General features: G+C 47.7%; 1 protein-coding gene across 1 annotated transcript in view; it reads right to left on the bottom strand.

Annotated features, from left to right (window-relative positions):
• COL4A2 (collagen type IV alpha 2 chain) overlaps positions 1-18052 on the bottom strand; it is a 208468-nt gene that overhangs the window by 51144 nt on the left and 139272 nt on the right. The window contains exons 13-20 of the mRNA XM_017868195.1: positions 17514-17612; positions 15817-15852; positions 15199-15249; positions 14080-14124; positions 8054-8107; positions 7072-7138; positions 4252-4362; positions 3270-3419 (exon numbers count right to left, since the gene is read on the bottom strand). Coding sequence (XP_017723684.1) covers positions 3270-3419; positions 4252-4362; positions 7072-7138; positions 8054-8107; positions 14080-14124; positions 15199-15249; positions 15817-15852; positions 17514-17612 — 613 coding nt within the window. The remainder of the gene's footprint in view (positions 1-3269; positions 3420-4251; positions 4363-7071; positions 7139-8053; positions 8108-14079; positions 14125-15198; positions 15250-15816; positions 15853-17513; positions 17613-18052) is intronic.

Raw genomic sequence — 18052 nt, 5'->3', positions numbered from 1 at the left:
CTTAAGTTGTATGCTTTTAACATGTGCAGCTGGTAACACTGATCTGATACCATCCCACTCATTTCTTTATTTTCCTCATCAGCCTACAATATGGATCAGAAATTAAATTGTTCGCAGTTGACTTATGCTAGTAAACCACGGATTTACTAAGCAAGACTTGAAAACCAAGATGACACATGCCAGTGACTTTATCAAAATGGTATTTAGCTACAGGAACAATGGCAACGTTAGCCTTTGATCACAGTTCTTTAAAGTGGAATATTCTTTTCTTTTTTTAAAATTGAGATGGAGTTTTGCTCTTGTTGCCCGGCTGGAGTGCAAAGGACCGATCTCGGCTCACTGCAACCTCCGCCTCCCAGATTCAAGTGATTCTCCTGCTTCAGCCTCCCGAATAACTGGGATTACAGGCACGCACCACTGCACCTGGCTAATTTTGCATTTTTAGTAGAGATGGGGTTTCGCCATTTTGGTCAGGCTGGTCTCGAACTCCTGACCTCAGGTGATCGGCCCACCTCAGCTTCCCAAAGCACTGGGATTACAGGTGTGAGGCACCATGCCTGGCCATTAAAGTGGAATATTTGTATGCTTTTGTTTTTAACATGTCACGTTCTGCTCCAGAAAAAGAAAACTCAAAAGATACCATTTGCTTAGGAAATATAATGCTCATAGAAACTTAGCCCTTATCACAGTAGTCCAGGATAATAAAAAAATTTAAAGGCCAGGTGTGGTGATTCACACCTGTAATCCCAGCACTCTGGGAGGCCGAGGTGGGAGGATCACCTGAGCTCAGGAGTTCAAAACAAGCCTGGGCAACATAGTGAAACCCCCGTCTCTACCAAAATTACAGAATTAGCCAGGTGTGATGGTGGTGCTTGCCTGTAATCCCAGCTGCTCAAGAGGCTGAGGTGGGAAGATTGCTTGATCCCATGAGGTGGAGATTGCAGTGAGCAGAGACCATACCACAGTACTTCAGCCTGGGACACAGAGCAAGACCCTGTCTCAAAAAATAATAATAATAATAATATAAAAAATAAAGTTCACACTGCTCAGACTCTTTGGCAGGTTCATGATCCAGGGAAATATCTGCACCTAAAAATTTTCAAAACAATGTGGGAATATGTGGATTTTCATTAAGTTAAAATTTTACTTTAGAATATAAAACAGACACACAGAAGTGACTACTTTGTTTTTTTTTTTGTTTGTTTGTTTTTTTGAGACGGAGTCTCTCTCTTTCGCTCAGGCTGGAGTGCAGTGGCGCAATCTCAGCTCACTGCAAGCTCCACCTCCTGGGTTCATGCCATTCTCTTGCCTCAGCCTGAGTAGCTGGGACTACAGGCGCCCGCCACCTTGCCTGGCTAATTTTTTGTATTTTTAGTAGAGACGGGGTTTCACCGTGTTAGCCAGGATGGTCTCGATCTCCTGACCTCGTGATCCACCCGCCTTGGCCTCCCAAAGTGCTGGGATTACAGGCGTGAGCCACCGCGCCCAGCCGAGTACTACTTTTAAAATAGAAGAAATTGCCTCTAATAACTCCAGTGATTTTCCTTCTAGATATGTCAGAGAAGTCATCTTCCAAAAACAATTAAAACAGAGGCTTTGAATTTGACCTGTAACTGAAACCAAACACTGTCCATTAGCAAACATGTTTTTCCTCCCTGAAGGTAGGAGGCTATGAGAGATTATTAGGGGCAATGTCAGGGAGTTTAAAGTAAACTATTTTGGAAAGAAGAGGCAGTTAATTTTTGGTCAACGTCACATAGAAAGAGACCATGACCTCTTGTTTTCTCCCAATGTCTCCTATATTCGCTCTTATGAGAGAATGAAATGCTCCCATTAGGCATTTCACAACATCGAAAGCAGGAGTGTCCAATCGTTTGGCTTCCCTGGGCCACACTGGAAGAAGAATTGTCTTAGGCCACACATAAAATACACTAACACTAACGTTAGCTGGTGATATGGTTAGGTTTTGTGTCCCCACTGAAATCTCATCTTGAATTGTAGTTCCCCTAATCTGCAGATGTCATGGTGGGGACCTGGTTCACAGGAGGTAATTGAATCATGGAGGCGGTTTCCACCACGCTGTTCTCATGATAGTGAGTTCTCATGATATCTGATAGTTTTATAAGGGGATTTTTCCCTCTTGACTCTTCACTTCTCCTTCCTGATGCCATGTGAAGAAGGACATGTTTGCTTCCCCTTCTGCCATGATTGTAGATTTCCCGAGGCCTCCCAAACCCTGTGGACTGTGAGTCAATTAAACCTCTTTCCTTCATAAGTTATCCAGTCTTGGGTATGTTCTTATAGCAGCGTGACAATGAAGTAATACAGCTGATTAGCTAAAAAAAATTGCAAAAATGTTTTTACAAAGTTTATGAATTTGCGTTGGGCTGTATTTGAAGCCGTCCTGGGCTGCATGTGGCCCGTGGGTTGGACAAGCTTGGTCTTTAAAGCATACTTCTCTGAATGCTGAAGCTGAGAGAACAGCCTTTTCTGATAGCAAGCCCCAAGCGGGACTGCATGTTTCCCTGCTGCCTGAGACAGATCATTCTCAACTCAAGCTGAGTCACCTAACGTTATAACCTGAAAGAGCATCTTTGCTGATTCAGGGATGCACTACCGGGTGGCAGGTGGGTCCACACTCCTGTGCCTGCTGGCTTTATTGACTTTCATGGGCATTTGTCTGGGCCTTGGCCAATAGCTGTCACTTATTTTTGCAGATAATGCAGCCATCTCTTTTTGTCACCAGCTACTCTCACCTGTTCAGTTGTAGCTTTGTTCAGTTCTAGCTTTGACTGTACACGGGCTGAGAAGGCAGATTATCAAGTTGGCTTAAATATGCTGGGGTAACAGAGGACAGAGGCTGCCAGTCAAGGGTGAGGCCCCCACCCTGGATTAGGTTTGTGGAATGTATCACCCCGATACAGAGGCAGTGATGTCAGCTCCCATCTGTTTCCAAACTGCACAGCTCAGATGTTTCGCTGAAGGACGGATTTCACCGAAGCTGCAGCAACTAAACCTCACTGTGTGGCATCCATGGGGTTGTGATACTTACAGGCTCACAGGGCTTTAGTTTCCATCCCCAGCTTCTGTGTGGACTCCAGAGAACACCCACTACACCCTAATCTACCTGGATCCACCGCACTCTAATCACTGGCCTACTGGATTCGTTCACAGAGTGATTTAGCAGAGAATTTCAAATCACCTCCGGCGGGGACCAGGCTTCATCTGAACATTAGCATACACCCTCCCTTTTGTTGCCCTCCACTCACCATCAGGTCCAGGTGGTCCAGGGAGCCCGGGGGGGCCTGGAGGCCCTGGCCTTCCATCAGGTCCAGGTGGGCCCGGGTACAGCGCAGGGATGCCGGGGTCTCCGATGAAGCCCTTGGGTCCCATCTCACCCGGCAGGCCTCTCCTCTGATCTGAAACGAAACAGCATTCACCTGCAGCATGAGTCTCCCATACTATACCGCTGCCTTTGTGTTCATGCCCAGAGGGGCCCACCGGCAGCACTAGCGGGCTTCATGGCCCTGTCAATAACTCCGATGGGTAGAAGCCGTTGGTATAGTTCACTATCATTTTTCTTTTCTTTTCTTTTTTTTGAGACAGAGTCTTGCTCAGTCACCCAGGCTGGAGTGCAGTGGTTGGATCTCAGCTCACTGCAAGCTCCGCCTTCCAGGTTTACGCCATTCTCCTGCCTCAGCCTCCCGAGTAGCTGGGACTGCAGGCGCCCGCCACCTCGCCCGGCTAGTTTTTTGTATTTTTTAGTAGAGACGGGATTTCACCGTGTTAGCCAGGATGGTCTTGATCTCCTGACCTCGTGATCCGCCCGTCTTGGCCTCCCAAAATGCTGGGATTACAGGCTTGAGCCACCACGCCTGGCCTAGTTCACTATCATTTTTCAACATTAAATACACCCCTCTCCTTGCCCCTCAAATAATGGCTTGATAGTTGTGATCAACACTGGGCAATGGCACCTGATAATTCTCCATTTTCTTCCCAACCCACTGGTGGAAGCAGGCCAGTTACTCATCGTGGCACCACCTAACCTAGTTGGGGAGCTACTGTCATGTGTGCAGGGGTTCTGTGAAGGCGTCCAAAGCATGTGCGTGGGGCTCCTTGGAGTCGCTAAGACTAGTCAGTGGGGAAAACTAACAACATAGCTACGTCGTCAAGGAAGGCTCACTTGTGTGTGCTACGACCTCAGCGCAGGTGCTTGGGGTCTCCGGTGTTGCTATCATGAAGCCACATTACCTTCATCTCCGATGGAGAGGCCAGGGGGTCCTCGGGGGCCCGGGTCTCCTGGCTCACCCTGGCTTCCTGGCTCCCCTTGGGCCCCTGGGAATCCCGGGTCACCTCTGGCACCTGGAAGCGAAACAAGTCCCACAATAAGAACAAGACCGTGGTCTACGGATCGCAGCTGGTGTTCGCTTTTTCACTGACTACATATTCACCAAATGCTCCATATGCTGTGTGGGGCCTGACAAGGAGTTAAGATGGCTAATGCATGGGGTGGTCTCTTTTTATACGGGGCTCATTCGCCAGCAGGGGAACAGGATTAGTGAAAATCGGGTGAGTCCAAAGCTCGAATAAAGAAGGAACTAATGTGGTTGCCAATTTTACTGGGCGAGGAGGCCTCACTTCCCTGAACCCCACTCTGCCCCTCGACCCCAGCTTTAACCCCGTTGGTTTTTTATTCTCATCCCTGCCTGCTGGATTAATAACAAAATTCGGCTTTTACAAACTTTCACCCCTGAACAAACAAAGACAGAGTGGCATGGCTATGTTCCTTTGCTGTAGAACACATTTTTTCTAGAATATAATTGGGAAAGATAAGAAGAAAGAGAAGAAATCATGTAGGCATTAGGAATTTCTAGGAAAGCTTTCACTCTGCATGCCATCTTACGAAGTTCCTTAAAATAAGGAGAGGGCTTGCTAGGGATCACACTGAAGATGCACATGTAAGGGACAGAAGGCCTGACTTCCGTGTATGGCATCTCCTGTGTGGGCAGCTTCATGCCAAGTGTGCAGGGGGCTGCGCTCCGCAGCCAGAGGCCCTGGGCCTGAAACGGGCTCCTCCACTTAAATGCAACCCTGGGCAAGGAACTCAAATGCCCTGCGCTTCTACCTCTCCCTCAGCAAATGGAGCCAAGTCCATCTCCACCTCGCAGGGTCACCTGGAGGGGTAAACACACTGAAAAGTACAACTAGCACAACTTCGAGCATCTCCTGGCACGCGGTGTGACCTACACACCTGTTAGCCATTGTCATGATTCCATAAAAAGAGACAACACTGAAAGCCACAGACCTCACTTGGTTGGAAGAATAGCAAGATTACTTTTATTTCTAGTTACCTTGGAATCATTGAATACAAACCCCTCTCTCCTTTTTGCCTTTTGACAAGTTCATGCAATGTTACCTTGAAAAAGATACGTTTACTGCCTCTTTTCCCTGAGGGAATCTGCTGGTTAGTCAACCTTTGACTTCAAGAAACCCTGGAATGTGAGTCAGTCAGATTCCAGCTCACCATTAACTGGAATGTTGTCCGGTAGAAAAGGCGGCAGGCAACCTCCGCATTTCTGAATCCGCTTGTGGGAAAAAGTGCATTTTGAAAGCACCCGCCTTTGCAGTGTGATTTCCAGGAATATAGTGCGGTGAGAAGGGAGGGGCTGGTGAGAGCTAGGCTCTCAGTCAGCCACATTTTTAAAAAATGCAAAAGAAACATCGCCAGCATTAATTTAAAAATTATGTTCCTAAAATTTCAAAGAGAATATTTCCATGTTACCAAAATCAATAATAGTGAGTCAAGTCAAATGGGGCTCATGGCCCTTTTTAGTGGGTCTCAGTTTGGCAGCCACATGGGCGCCATGGATGAGGCAGGAAATGCCAGCTTCACAGTTACGGGCATCACGGAAGCTGAGCATGGATTTCAAAATATCCCCATTCATGGCTCCACGCCTCCCCAGACAGACATCTCAGGGGCTCCTTGAGGCACTGCCCGTGTCTCTGTTCTGTCCTGTATTTTGATCAGCATAGGAAGAAGACATGCAAAGCCGTTATCGAACTGACAGAGGGCTCGTACCTAAGCAGGGAGGTGAACTCTTGACACCTAGGCTTAGAGGACAGGCAGACCAGGTGAGCTGCTGAGTTCCAGAGGTAAACTCTGTATTTAAAAAACCCTACCCTTCCCAATGCCTGTCTGATGTACGTTTCGGCATGTTGTTCACTCACACAGTCAGGCATTTGCTGAGCTCCAACTCTGTGCCTGTCCTGTTCCAGGCACTGGGAATACAGCAGCGAACAAGACAGGCTGAAATGTCTGTCCTCATAGAGCTGCCTATAACACGGGTAAATGATCCGCAAAGATATATACGCACGATTACTAGGAGGAGGTTCTCGAAACATTTTTTTTTTAACCTAGAAGGATGCGCATTCTACAAGGTTCAGAGCCAAGTGCTCTAGTTGGAGGACTAGGTTCAGATTTCCATATGATCTTGCCAATTTGGAAGGCTGAGCCTTAATAACAAGATAAGCATTAGTGATGACATGCGCAAAGTCCTTCATTTACACTCCAAGGTCAACTGTGACAGTGGGGAGTGGTCGTTATGTGAAAATATCTGGGAATTTAGCTGCCTTGAAGCCTGAAAGCATGTGACTGTTCACTGGTTACGGGTTATGATCAATTCCAGGTGTCAGGCTGGCAAACAGAGGGCTTAAGAACCTTGGTACCTCAGGAGAAAAAATCCGAAGGTGGCTGGGGTTGCTGCCCCTGGATTTCTTTAGTGATAGTCCAGACAGCAGAACTAGAACTCTACAAGTTAAGCAGAAATGAAAGAATTCCCCAATGGAGGAGATTTCTCACGTGCAGGTAGTGAGGACTGTCTCATGCACAGGCAACACGAAGGTCTCCCTGTGATACATTTAAGCATGAGGGAAATTGTACATGAAGTTATGTTCTAAATTTCGTTTTTGTTTTGCTTGGAAAACCTGTCTTGAAAGTTCATGGCTCTGTGTCCCTAACAGGAAAGAATGTGTATGTGATACTGAACTATGCAGGTGAAATTGTTCACACACCTTTTGCTAGGGAAGGGTGAGGGGAGTAGGCAGGTAGTCCAGGGGGCCCTAGGTCTCCGGCTTCTCCCTAGAGAGAGAAAAGAGAAAAATAGGATGTGAGAATAGCCTTTTGGAGTTTTTGACAGTATGCATATTTCCAAAGAAGACACCCGAGCGTGGACCGTCAGGTTGGCAGAGAAGCTATTTCAACCAGTGGAACCACAGACAGTGCCTGGGGCAGCATCCCCATGCTAGGGTGGCAGAGCCTGGCATCCCAGCCACCAGCCACAGGTGCCCAAAGAGAACAAGACAGGCAGGGGCTCATCTCATTTTGAAATCCTTGTCGAATGCCAGGAGACTGTGCTTTCTGTAGTTCAGACTATTACATTTTGGGTAGTGACAGCCGAGCCGCTTGGCGAGGGTGGGCTGGGAGATGATGCGGCCGCAGGACCCCCATGGAGCGCAATCTGTGTCGTAAGGCAGCATTTGTCATAAGGCAGCGTCCCACACACCGCCTTCACCTCTTTGAGCCTCATCAGGCTCAGAAGTCCTCTCCAGATGTGCCCCCACCCAGGTTCCCCACGGGTGAGTTCCCCTCTCAGCTGGACCAGCAGCACCCACCTGGTCCTCTACCTAATGGTCTCCCCTCCCTGCAAGCCCAGGAATTACTCACACAAGCCACATCCTCCCTTGGAAACCAGGGGCACCTCACCCTCTTGTTACTAAAAAGTCTGCCTTCCCCAGGTCTGTTGGCCCCCTCTGTGCCTGAGTGCACCCCTGCGTGGCCCTGAGTGGCAGGTGGCACCCTTCTCCATGGCTGGGAGCACACGTGGCTCGTAGGTCACCATCCACCTCATCTGTCCAGTGTCAGGTGCCGTGTATTTGGGGATCTCGTACTTTTTAGGACAGGGGATGCCTCCACAGGACACCATCAGGAGGGGAGTAAGGCCAGCCAGGGTGGGCGAGACACCGTAAGTGGCAAAGGCATGAGAAACAGGCTCACCTTGGGTCCCCGGGGCCCATCAGGGCCTTGGTAGCCATCCAGGCCTCGGCTTCCCTGCAAGAAAGATGTATGCTTTTAATTTTTGTCTCTAATGTATAACTCCAAAAAGTGACCGCAATAGCATTATTGTTATCTCATAAAATTAACAGTTCATTAAAGTCATGTATTAACCCAGTCTGTGTTCAATTTTCCCTGACTTTGGTCCCAGAAGTGTCTTTTTAAGGTGCTCTGCTTGAACCAGGAGCCAAAAAAATCCAAATATAACACTTGGCTGCTATGTCTCTCAATTCCCATTTAATCCACAATAGTCCCTTGTTCCTTTCTATGTTTTTAATATCATTTTGCGGCTGTTGAAGACACTGGGTCAACTGTGCCGCGGATATATCTGTGTGGTGGGCTGCGGTCGGTCTCACCCCCGTGGGGTCGTACAATCTGTTCTTCTAACCCCGTTTCCTCCACGCGAGTCATCAGGGCTGGAGGCTGCCCTATGTGCACGTTCCCCTTTGCAGCAGGATCGTTTGCAGAGGATGCTGGGCACCTTTTCTCCTACAGAAGGTACGAGTGCCGGGTTGCTTTTACGACTGATCAGTGGGGTCAGGTGTTGACAACCTGAACCAACTGTTGAAACCCTTCCCCGGGGGGGATTTTGAAATTTTTCATTTAGTACCAAAATAGATGCATTAAAGTCTCTTAAGTTAGAGTTTTTTCTCTTCATTAAAAAAGATCTCTGCTGGGTGTGGTGGCTCATGCCTGTAATCCCAGCACTTCGGGAGGCCAAGGTGGGAGGATCACTTGAGCCTAGCAGTTTGAGACCAGCTTGGGAAACAGTGAAACCCTGTCTCTACAAAAAATACATAATGTAACCAGGCATGGTGGCATGCACCTGCAGTCCCAGCTACTTGGGAGGCTGAGGTGAGAGGATTGCTTGAACCCAGGAGTCTGAGGTTGCAGTGAGCTGTGATGGTGCCACTGCACTCCAGCCTGGGCAATAGAGCAAGACCCTGTTTCAAAAACAAAAACAAAAAACAACTATGACACTAAATTTCGTTTTCTCATTCCCTTGAACATTTTTTGAAAGAAAAAGTTTACCATTGAGTCGTATCATGAGTTATCTGGATAGAAGAGTAAAGGTCTCTAAAAACCTAGCAATGTATTCCCTCTTTTAAAGAATATGTATGGTTCAGCTCCCAAAATTCAGAATGCCAGATGCTACAGGTATAAGAAAGGTCCATTCTCTGATTACTTTCGAGGTTGTCTTGACGCTCAGGAGCAGCCGCACTGAAAGACCCGTTGTTTAGACTGAACTGAGACGGGCTTCTCTTGTGTGTGTTGTGTTGTGGTCCTATGGTTTGGACCCGGACCTTCTCTCACACTAGGTGGAGCTGAAGACTCAAAAGTAAAGACAAACTTGTGTGATTTTAAAAATGAGGTCCTGTTTAGCGGCCAGGTCATGAGATAAGCTAGGAATCCTCTAGTACCTGCCAGGATGGGAGCTGGCAGCTGGACACTCAGCGGGAGCCCTGAGCACAGCCACAGACTGGCCAGCTCAGACGGTACCCTGGAATGTGTCAAATCTGAGCTTCACTCTGGGCCACAAGCATCACATACCCATGCTGTGGCATCCTCAGCAAACAAAACAAGCACCCCAGACACCACGTGTCACCATCTCTGCTGAAGAGTCCAAGACAGCAAGGGCATTCTGGAAGCATGTCTGAACCATGTGAAATGCACTGGGCATTATAGAAAACCCACTGGGGAAGGCGGACAACTTAAGGAGCACTCAGGATTCCTCTGAGGCAGCTGGAACCCCAAGAGCCAAAGCAATGAGCTAAAAGTCTCCAGGGGAGTTTCCAGCGGCAGGTCAACAGGTCAACTGACTGGGGGAGGCTGAGGGTTATGCATGACTTAAGGAGAAAATGCACCCTCAGGGTTCATCTGAGACCACTGGCAGTGAAACCCAAATAGGCGGGAACCCTACCCCAAGTCAAAATGACGATCGAAACTCTTTCCTCTCTGTTTCTCAGTGGCAAACACAACAGGGTCGGGGAGGTGCAGGGATGGCCAAGGAGAAATCACCCAGGCGCTCGCAGAGTCAGGCTGGCAACCACCCCGGGAAGGAGCCAGCAGGGGCTCCGCAGGGCTCCCTGAGACCCTGCTTCCAGACAAGGCCTGTACTCCTGCTAGCAAGCTCACCACAGAGCCCACCCTTAGGGGAAGCTGAGGTCAGGAGACTGACATGCAGATCACTATTTTAGAATGGATAATTGCGAAGGGCTTTGAAACTGCACACTCCTTTCTCCCCGGGCCTCCCCCAAATCTAATAACATATCACTCATTTGAATTCAGTGAGGTCACATACATGATTCATGGGAAGTTCTGATTCTGCAATTTTAGAAGTACAAGGTTGATTTTATGTTTTTCAAGGGTGGAAATAACTGGAGTAAGGAAAATCCTGAGGCAGAAGTCCTCAGGGACTAGCTGGAACAAACATGAAAAGAATGTATGGCTAGACCTTTTTAGGGAAATGCATGCTTCTGCAGCTTAAAAGCAGTCTGCTGTCTCTCATGGTGTGAACTGGCCCCTGTTACGTTTCTGTTCTTCATTTGCCTGTTGTACCCTTTTCATTTCAGTGGCCGAGGGAGCACCTGTTAGGCTAAATAGAACGCATGTGCCTCCTGAAAGAGGTGTCTCTGCAGAGAAACCCTGCCAGCCTGCAAATGAGATGTAATTGAGTATAAAAGACGAAAGAGAGTGAGAGTTCCATAACAGAACTCAATCTGAGGTCATGTCTGCCACTTCAAGCCCTGCAGAGGAAACCTACACACAGCCACAGGGAACACTGAGGCTGGATCTGGTGAGAGTCCAAGTCATCGGCACTGCCGCTGGTGCAAACGCAGCGTCCCTGGAGTCCTGGACAGTCCTCACAGAGGACAACAGTCCTATTGAGGGGGGCTTCCCACAACATGACGCGTGCCGGTGTAGCATGTACTCCTCAAAGGAGACTGGGTCTCAACGAACACTTTTAAAAATAACTCTGTGGAGTTATTTTAACATGATAAAATAACACTGGGGACAGCATTTGCTCAGTTACTAAGGATATGTTTACCCTAGAAAAAGGAGGGGAAACCATCTCTAATTTCTCAGAAAACTGAATATAACTGAATTCATAAACGCTACGTCTCCATTCCTTTTTAGAAAAGGTGGGAACTAACAGAAGTTCTGACAATCTCAGTAGGGATGACAGGTGACCAATCCCGTGTTTATGTGGAGGAGGGCAAGTTCCTACCCAGGATATCTTTCTTTTTTCTGGTTCCTCCCATTCTGATGCACTATTTATGTTACCGAGCAGTTGCTCCTCGGAGGGGCTTCTGGTGTCTGGGGGAGGGGTTGGGTGGTGACAACTGAAAGTCATGGAGTGACGGCCACCTGGCCAGTGGGATGACAGAGGGCAGACACAGCCGCGGTGCAGAACGGTGCTCATAAGCAGGTGGCTGCGTCATGTGTGTATGTCTGCCTATTTCCCATTTCTATAGTTGAGTAAACTGCCTCCCCGTAACCCACTTAACTGGAAATATCTGCGTCTTTCCGAGTTGTTGCAACTGTAGAAAGCTGGGAAATGAAAGCCTGACGCCTCACCATCCTCACATCTGGGCCCCAGCCCTGGAGCTGCCAGGTGGCCACTGTTTGCATAGCATCTTGTCTTTCATTAACTTTGAAGTTCCAGGGAGCAGTTCTGTGGAACTGCACTTTTTTTTTTTTGAGATAGAGTCTCACTCTCTCTCCCAGGCTGGAGTGCAGTGGTGCGATCTTGGCTCGCTGCAACCTCTACCTCCCGGGTTCAAGCAATTCTCGTGCCTCAGCCTCCCGAGTAGCTGGAATTACAGGCATGCGCCACACCAAGGTAATTTTTTTAAAAAAATATTTTTAGTAGAGACAGCATTTCACCATGTTGGCCAGGTCGGTCTTGAACTCCTGACCTCTATGATTCACTCACCTTGGCCTCCCAAACTGCTGGGATTACAGGCACCTGGAAATGTACTTTTAAACACTACAACTCCCTTGTGTTGAAGATGGAAAACTAAAGATAATTATAGTTTTACTAGCACATGGCAGGAAATTAACAGCAGCACTTCAATCACATGGGGTAGGTGGAAATGGGTTACTTTTGAATGATAATGTCTGCTTTAGCCTCTGTCCCTTTACAACGTTTGCTTTTCCTAAGCCATTAACTAGAATGTGGCCTCGGGGTGGGGTGGGTTTGGATAGCTCTGGCTGTAGGTGCGCTGCCTTTGGGAGTGCTCCCATCGGTAACTGATGTTATGAAAGGCTGGGTGTGATTACGGCAAAGCCTGGCATTGGCTCCCTGGGCTGAGTTTAGCATAAAAAACAGGAATGGGAACAGTAAGATCATTTGAGGTTGCAGGAAGTCAGCAAGATGGTGTTAAGTTTGAATGGTCAAAACCAGAATGCTGGGTCAAGACGACCATGCCTAGAGCCAGTGGAGGTCAGAAAGGGAGTCCGGGAGGCAGGTCCATCTGCGGTCCCGGAACAAGCATGCGGAGCCCCCACGAGGCCTGCCAAGCTTCTGCACCAGCTAACTGCAGCCTGTGGGCCTCCAGATGCCACACTACCCTCCGTGCAGCCCCGAGCAGGATTCAATGGAGCTGTGATTCCGAGGCTAGTGATTTTCATAATACTCTATCTCTACGCATCTACTAGGACTGAGCGATGGACATACTAGCCCATGGGCAGGCAACCAACCCCTGTGTACCACCGAGGTGACTGCATGTTGGCTGGAAATATGAGAACCACCTCGAGGGGGTAAGGAAATATGGCGCATCCATTGACTGCCATTCTCTGCAGCTTTAAAGAACGAGGCAGATGCATACCTGCCAACATGGAACACTCTCTAAGGGGCACTGGGCAGAGCAGCACAGACATGGTCATTTCTTTTGTTGCTCCGTTATATGCATGTGAAGCTACACGTCTTTGTGTGTATGTTGGCATGAGTGCGATGTGAGACCCAAGGGGCTGTCAGTGGTGGTGCCTGGGGAGCCTGCCGGGCCTGCGTGGGAGGTGTGTGCTGTGGGCTGTGGGGTGGGACCCGCACGCACAGCGAACAGTGATAAGGCATCAACCACTGAACTAAAACATCGTGTATGACCTAGAGTTCAGATGGTTCTAAATCTGACCTAGATTCATAATACATTTCTTTTTTAAAATTTTATCATTATTATTATTTTGAGATGGAGTTTCACTCTTGTTGCCCAGGCTGGAGTGCAATGGTGCGATCTCGATCTCAGCACACTGTAGCCTCTGCCTCCTGGGTTCAAGTGATTCTCCTGCCTCAGCCTCCTGAGTAGCTGGGATTACAGGTGCCCACACCACTTCTGGCAAATTTTGTATTTTTAGTAGAGATAGGGTTTCACCATGTTGGTCAGGCTGGTCTCAAACTCCTGACCTCAGGTGATCCACCCTCCTCGGGCCTCCCAAAGTGCTGGAATTACAGGCATGAGGCACTGCTCCTGGTCCATAACAGATTTCTTACATAACATTTTTCTCCTAAAAAAAAAAGCCGAAAATCTGTCCACAGAACTCATGATAAAAATAATTGGGTTGTCATTAAACATAAATGAAGTGTCAGAGTATGGGTCAATCTATAAAAAAATTGAGGTGGACCCTAGGTCACCAAGTCCAGGACCTTCCTACGAGCGACAAGGACACGGAGGAGGGGTGTGAGGCTGGACGATATAGAAGCCATGGCTGGTGGGGTTGAGTGATGGACACTTTGAAGGGGAGGAACCAAAAGATAGTTTGTAAAAATGAGAGCCAAGGTAATGACCCAGCTCAAGTATTGTGAATGACCTGGGAGGCAAGATTATCTGTGTGACTGCAAATACAAGAACCGTTTTCGATGTTTTTTCTGGAGATGAATTTTCTTTCCTGAGATGCCAAGGCCTACTTATTTAACCTCTGTGGGATGTCGTGGGCCCAGAGCAGAGTGCAGCTCATGCATCCAGCTTTACCTTCTGTCCTGACGATCCTTTTTCACCACTCAAACCAGGGTAACCCTGCATTGAACAAAAAACAGAAGCCAACAGCTCAGAATATGCAGTAATATTTCCAGAGGGCTTGACTACGGCACCTGGCTACGATTACAGCAAAATGCTGATAGACAGACTGAACAAGTCCCAGGTCTAGACTTTGAAGAATAGGAACAAATTGTCAAATTCAATACCAACTATTAATATAATTCTTCCCTCTTTACAAAGTTGTGGGGGGTGGGGGTGGGAAATAATGACTATGATAAAAAGGCTCAAAGAAAGCAGAATCCATCCTAATCTCAAAGCTGCTTCACTACGGAAGGCATCAGAGCCATCAAGACTTTCATTTCCTGAGGGAGATACATCATTTTAGCAATGCTTTCATAACACGCATCATTTCTACCACTTAAAGAAATACAGAGAAATCCACCAAGATAGCACAATAAAAAACTGAAAATATAAAAAGGCTTGTACTCCAATGTTCTACCGTGTCTCTCTATTCTTATTTTTGGAGAATGTAAAATATGGTCTTTTGAGTGGTAGCAACTGCCAGATAGTCACCAAAACTCAGCTTTCTCTTCCTGGGCCCAGGGCTCTGACCACCTGTCCCAGCCCTCAGCTAGGTGTGGTCGTGGAGTGAGTGGAGTCAGTCCAGGCTGGGGCTCTGGAGGTGAGGTCTGTCTCTCAGGTGGCTGAAACACCGTGGACAGGGACCCCTTCCTGCCCCTTACAACTAGGGACATTTTTGTTGGGCTCTTGGGACGGTCGGAAATCAATATGTGTTTAAGATATTCTACATTTTTGGTTACCACAGACTGACTGAGCTGAACGCACACAACCAGAAACGTTTGTGCGGTACTGGCGCCTCCTCCGCGGAGGGTATGTCAAGGTGGTTCACAGGATTGTAGCCAGTGCAGCCCCCAGAGCAAGATGTTCGTGCTGGGGGGCTGTGTGTGGGGGGGGTGGTGGGGGAGTAATAATGGGAAATCTCTGTACTTTCTGGTAAATTTCACTGTGAACCTGAAACAGCTCTAAAGAGGAAAGCCTACTTAAAAAAACCAAACCAAACCAACAACTGCAGTTATAAAAGGCGTGGTTTACCCTCAGTCCAGGAAAGCCCATGATTCCTTCTTCTCCCTTCAAGGAAATGCCCTAGGAGAGAGCAGAGGGGGCGTAAGGAGCAGCCCACAGGTGGCCCCTCCAGCCGGCAGGGCCCACGTGTCATCCTCTGCTTCGGGATTCTGTGTCCTCAGCCCCAATGGTGTCCAGACTGCCTGGCGATGCTCAACTCAGGCGCAGTGCAGGGCACGGTCCTAGGAGACCCGCCAGCCTTCCTGGGTTGTCGCCCATCCAGGACTGCGTGTGTCACGTCACGTGGTAAGTGACTGTGAAGCTCTGAGGACTGGCAGTGACAGAGGGGACAGAGGGCAGAACCTAGTGGCACCTGAATGGAAGCCACGCCCCTCCGCCATCTTCACGCTCCCTTCCCAAACCTCAGAAGATGATTAGCCAGTGTTTATGTTACCAAGAGGAAGAAATTCTAGAACTGACTTCTGGAAATAGAGTGTAAAAATGCATGCTAATACTGTCCTACTATGGACAAGGGGATGAGAGACTGACGGTGTGCAGGCCCCGAGCTCACGGTGCACCGTCATGCCCAGCAGAGCGCCGAGGGCCCAGGAGCCACAGGGGAGGGAGCAGGCTCATTACTCGACTTACTCTTATTCCTGGTTCCCCCTCACTGCCTTTTTCACCCTGTGAAGAATATGAAAAATAAGAAATGCTTATTAATTTGAGGATGGTAACGGGTAAAAATCAATCTGGGTTCATTACATGGGCTGAAAGTATTGCATCAATCCTCAATCATTATAAATTGACTGCAACACACGACTCTTAAATTTTGCAGCTTCAAAATTCAAGGGAAAGATGTGTCATTTCTTCTAGATTTTCACAAGACAAATTAATTCATGTATTCCTCTTGGTACAAGTGAAAGTCTGTCTTTCCTTCTCTGTGTTTTCCTTTATCCCCCACACAGTTCCAGGCAGATGTTTACATCCGTATCGTGGGAGCACGTGCCCAAGGAAAAGCCTTAATGAAAATACTCTTTGGAAGAAAACATTATTAGGACGTCCTCTGAGGAAAAGATACACATGGAACATATTGAAACTTGAAGCAAAAGTGGCTGTTGAAAGCCATGTCAATATCATAGATCAAAAACATGATCTACGTTTTTCCCACTTCTCGTTGTCTAAAATGGTGAAAGAAACAGCAACTGGCAGATCCTCTGTCCCCATCACTCCTGGAAGGTACCTTGGATTCCTGCAGCTCACAACTGTCCCTGCAGGTTGGCCATGCTCGGCCCTGGATCCCACCCTGGCCTGGGTTGTAGACAGGGTGGGAAGCCTGACTCAGAAGATTGAGCACCTCCACACACATCAACTCTGCTCTGGGCTCCCATCCAGAAGCTGGACAGAGGCCCTGCCTGCTGCCCCCCAGGACACTTTTGTCAACAGTCACTCATAATTTGGGCCATAGCCACCTAGGTTGTTTTCCCCCGAAAGGCAGTGGTCCTGCCTGCCAAATCCGCCCCAGGACCCAGGACCCAGGACGCAGGACCCAGGACCCAGGACCCAGGAACCAAGCCCCATCCTGACAGATGCTGAAGAGTTGGGAATCAGATTCTATTTGGAAAGGTAAGATCTCCACGTGTGGGGTTTCTATTTTAGTTCCCAGGTATTCTGTGTGCCCCACATGGTACTGAGTGTTTCACAGTCGCCTGCAACCTCCTCGTCAGCTCCAGGTCAGTGTCACCATCCCCATTTGACAAGGGGAACACGAAGCCCTAGAAAGGCTGCAGGACCTCCCTGAGTGAGTGGGTGGCACAGAAGCCTTCAAACCCAAGCAGAGTGGACGGCAATTCCTATTTCAGACTAAGAGCATGATTTCAATTAAGCAAAATGTTAATTGAATGATTCAGAAACTGTCAAAAACTGACTTTGATCCTCCAAAAGGTGCTTCATGTCAGCAAAGAAGTAGGTTTTATTTTGCGGAACACATTTTGCTAGATAGTTCTGTGATTCTGGCTTTGAATTACGGTATGACCATTAGCCTCCATCTACACTGAACGTAAGGATAGACGTGAGGTTTTTATTTTTTAATGAATTCTCATGTTGCTTCAGATTCATCACAATTGTTTGAGATGATGGACTGACGAAGCAATTGCACTGTGGATCTAGTAACTGTCTGCAAGCGTCGAAAACATTCTGGGAGGACATGGTTATGGTTTCATGCATAATTTTCCAAGTTGGTGGTAAGGCTTTTTCTACTTGGAATGTGATTGAATACAATTGAAGAAATTTACTTTTACTCTCCTTTTTTTAGTTCAACTAGGAAAACAGTCAATTTTGCTCTTTACCTTGTACTGATCTGGGTGGAAGGTGACTCCTGTGGGCGCGATGATGGGGTGCAGAAGGTCCGATGGAATCCCATTGGGTCCTGGCTGCCCTACGTCACCCTGCAAATTATTTAGCAAAAGCAGTTGTCTTTAAATAGAAAGGAAACTACAAAACTCAAATACAAACACAATATGGCCAAAAGACTGCAGTTTTAATTTTTGCATATTACTTACCATATGTGTACCTCTTTATAGTATAATAATCACAACATAGAGTAATCCTGGTGTAAGCGTTTTGTATCCTCCTTTCATTAGCAATCATTTAGAATTTATGCATAAAGGCCATATAGGTTGTTCACAGTTCTGAACTGCATTTGTTTCTGTGGGGTTATTTCCTTACAATGAATTTCTACATATGGGAATTACTAGGTATGAAGACTTAATGTCTTCATGGTTTTTGACAGGTATTACTCTACTGGTTGCCGTGATGGGCACCAAGATACAAGAAATGCTGAAGAAATGAAAGACTACTTCCCCAGCTAAAGATTTTTTTTTTTTTT

The sequence above is a fragment of the Rhinopithecus bieti genome, unplaced genomic scaffold (genome assembly GCF_001698545.2).
Source record: "Rhinopithecus bieti isolate Rb0 unplaced genomic scaffold, ASM169854v2 scaffold_3734, whole genome shotgun sequence".
Lineage (NCBI taxonomy): Eukaryota > Metazoa > Chordata > Mammalia > Primates > Cercopithecidae > Rhinopithecus > Rhinopithecus bieti.
Note: the sequence above shows the minus strand (reverse complement) of the source record. Positions and strands in the feature narration are given on the sequence as shown.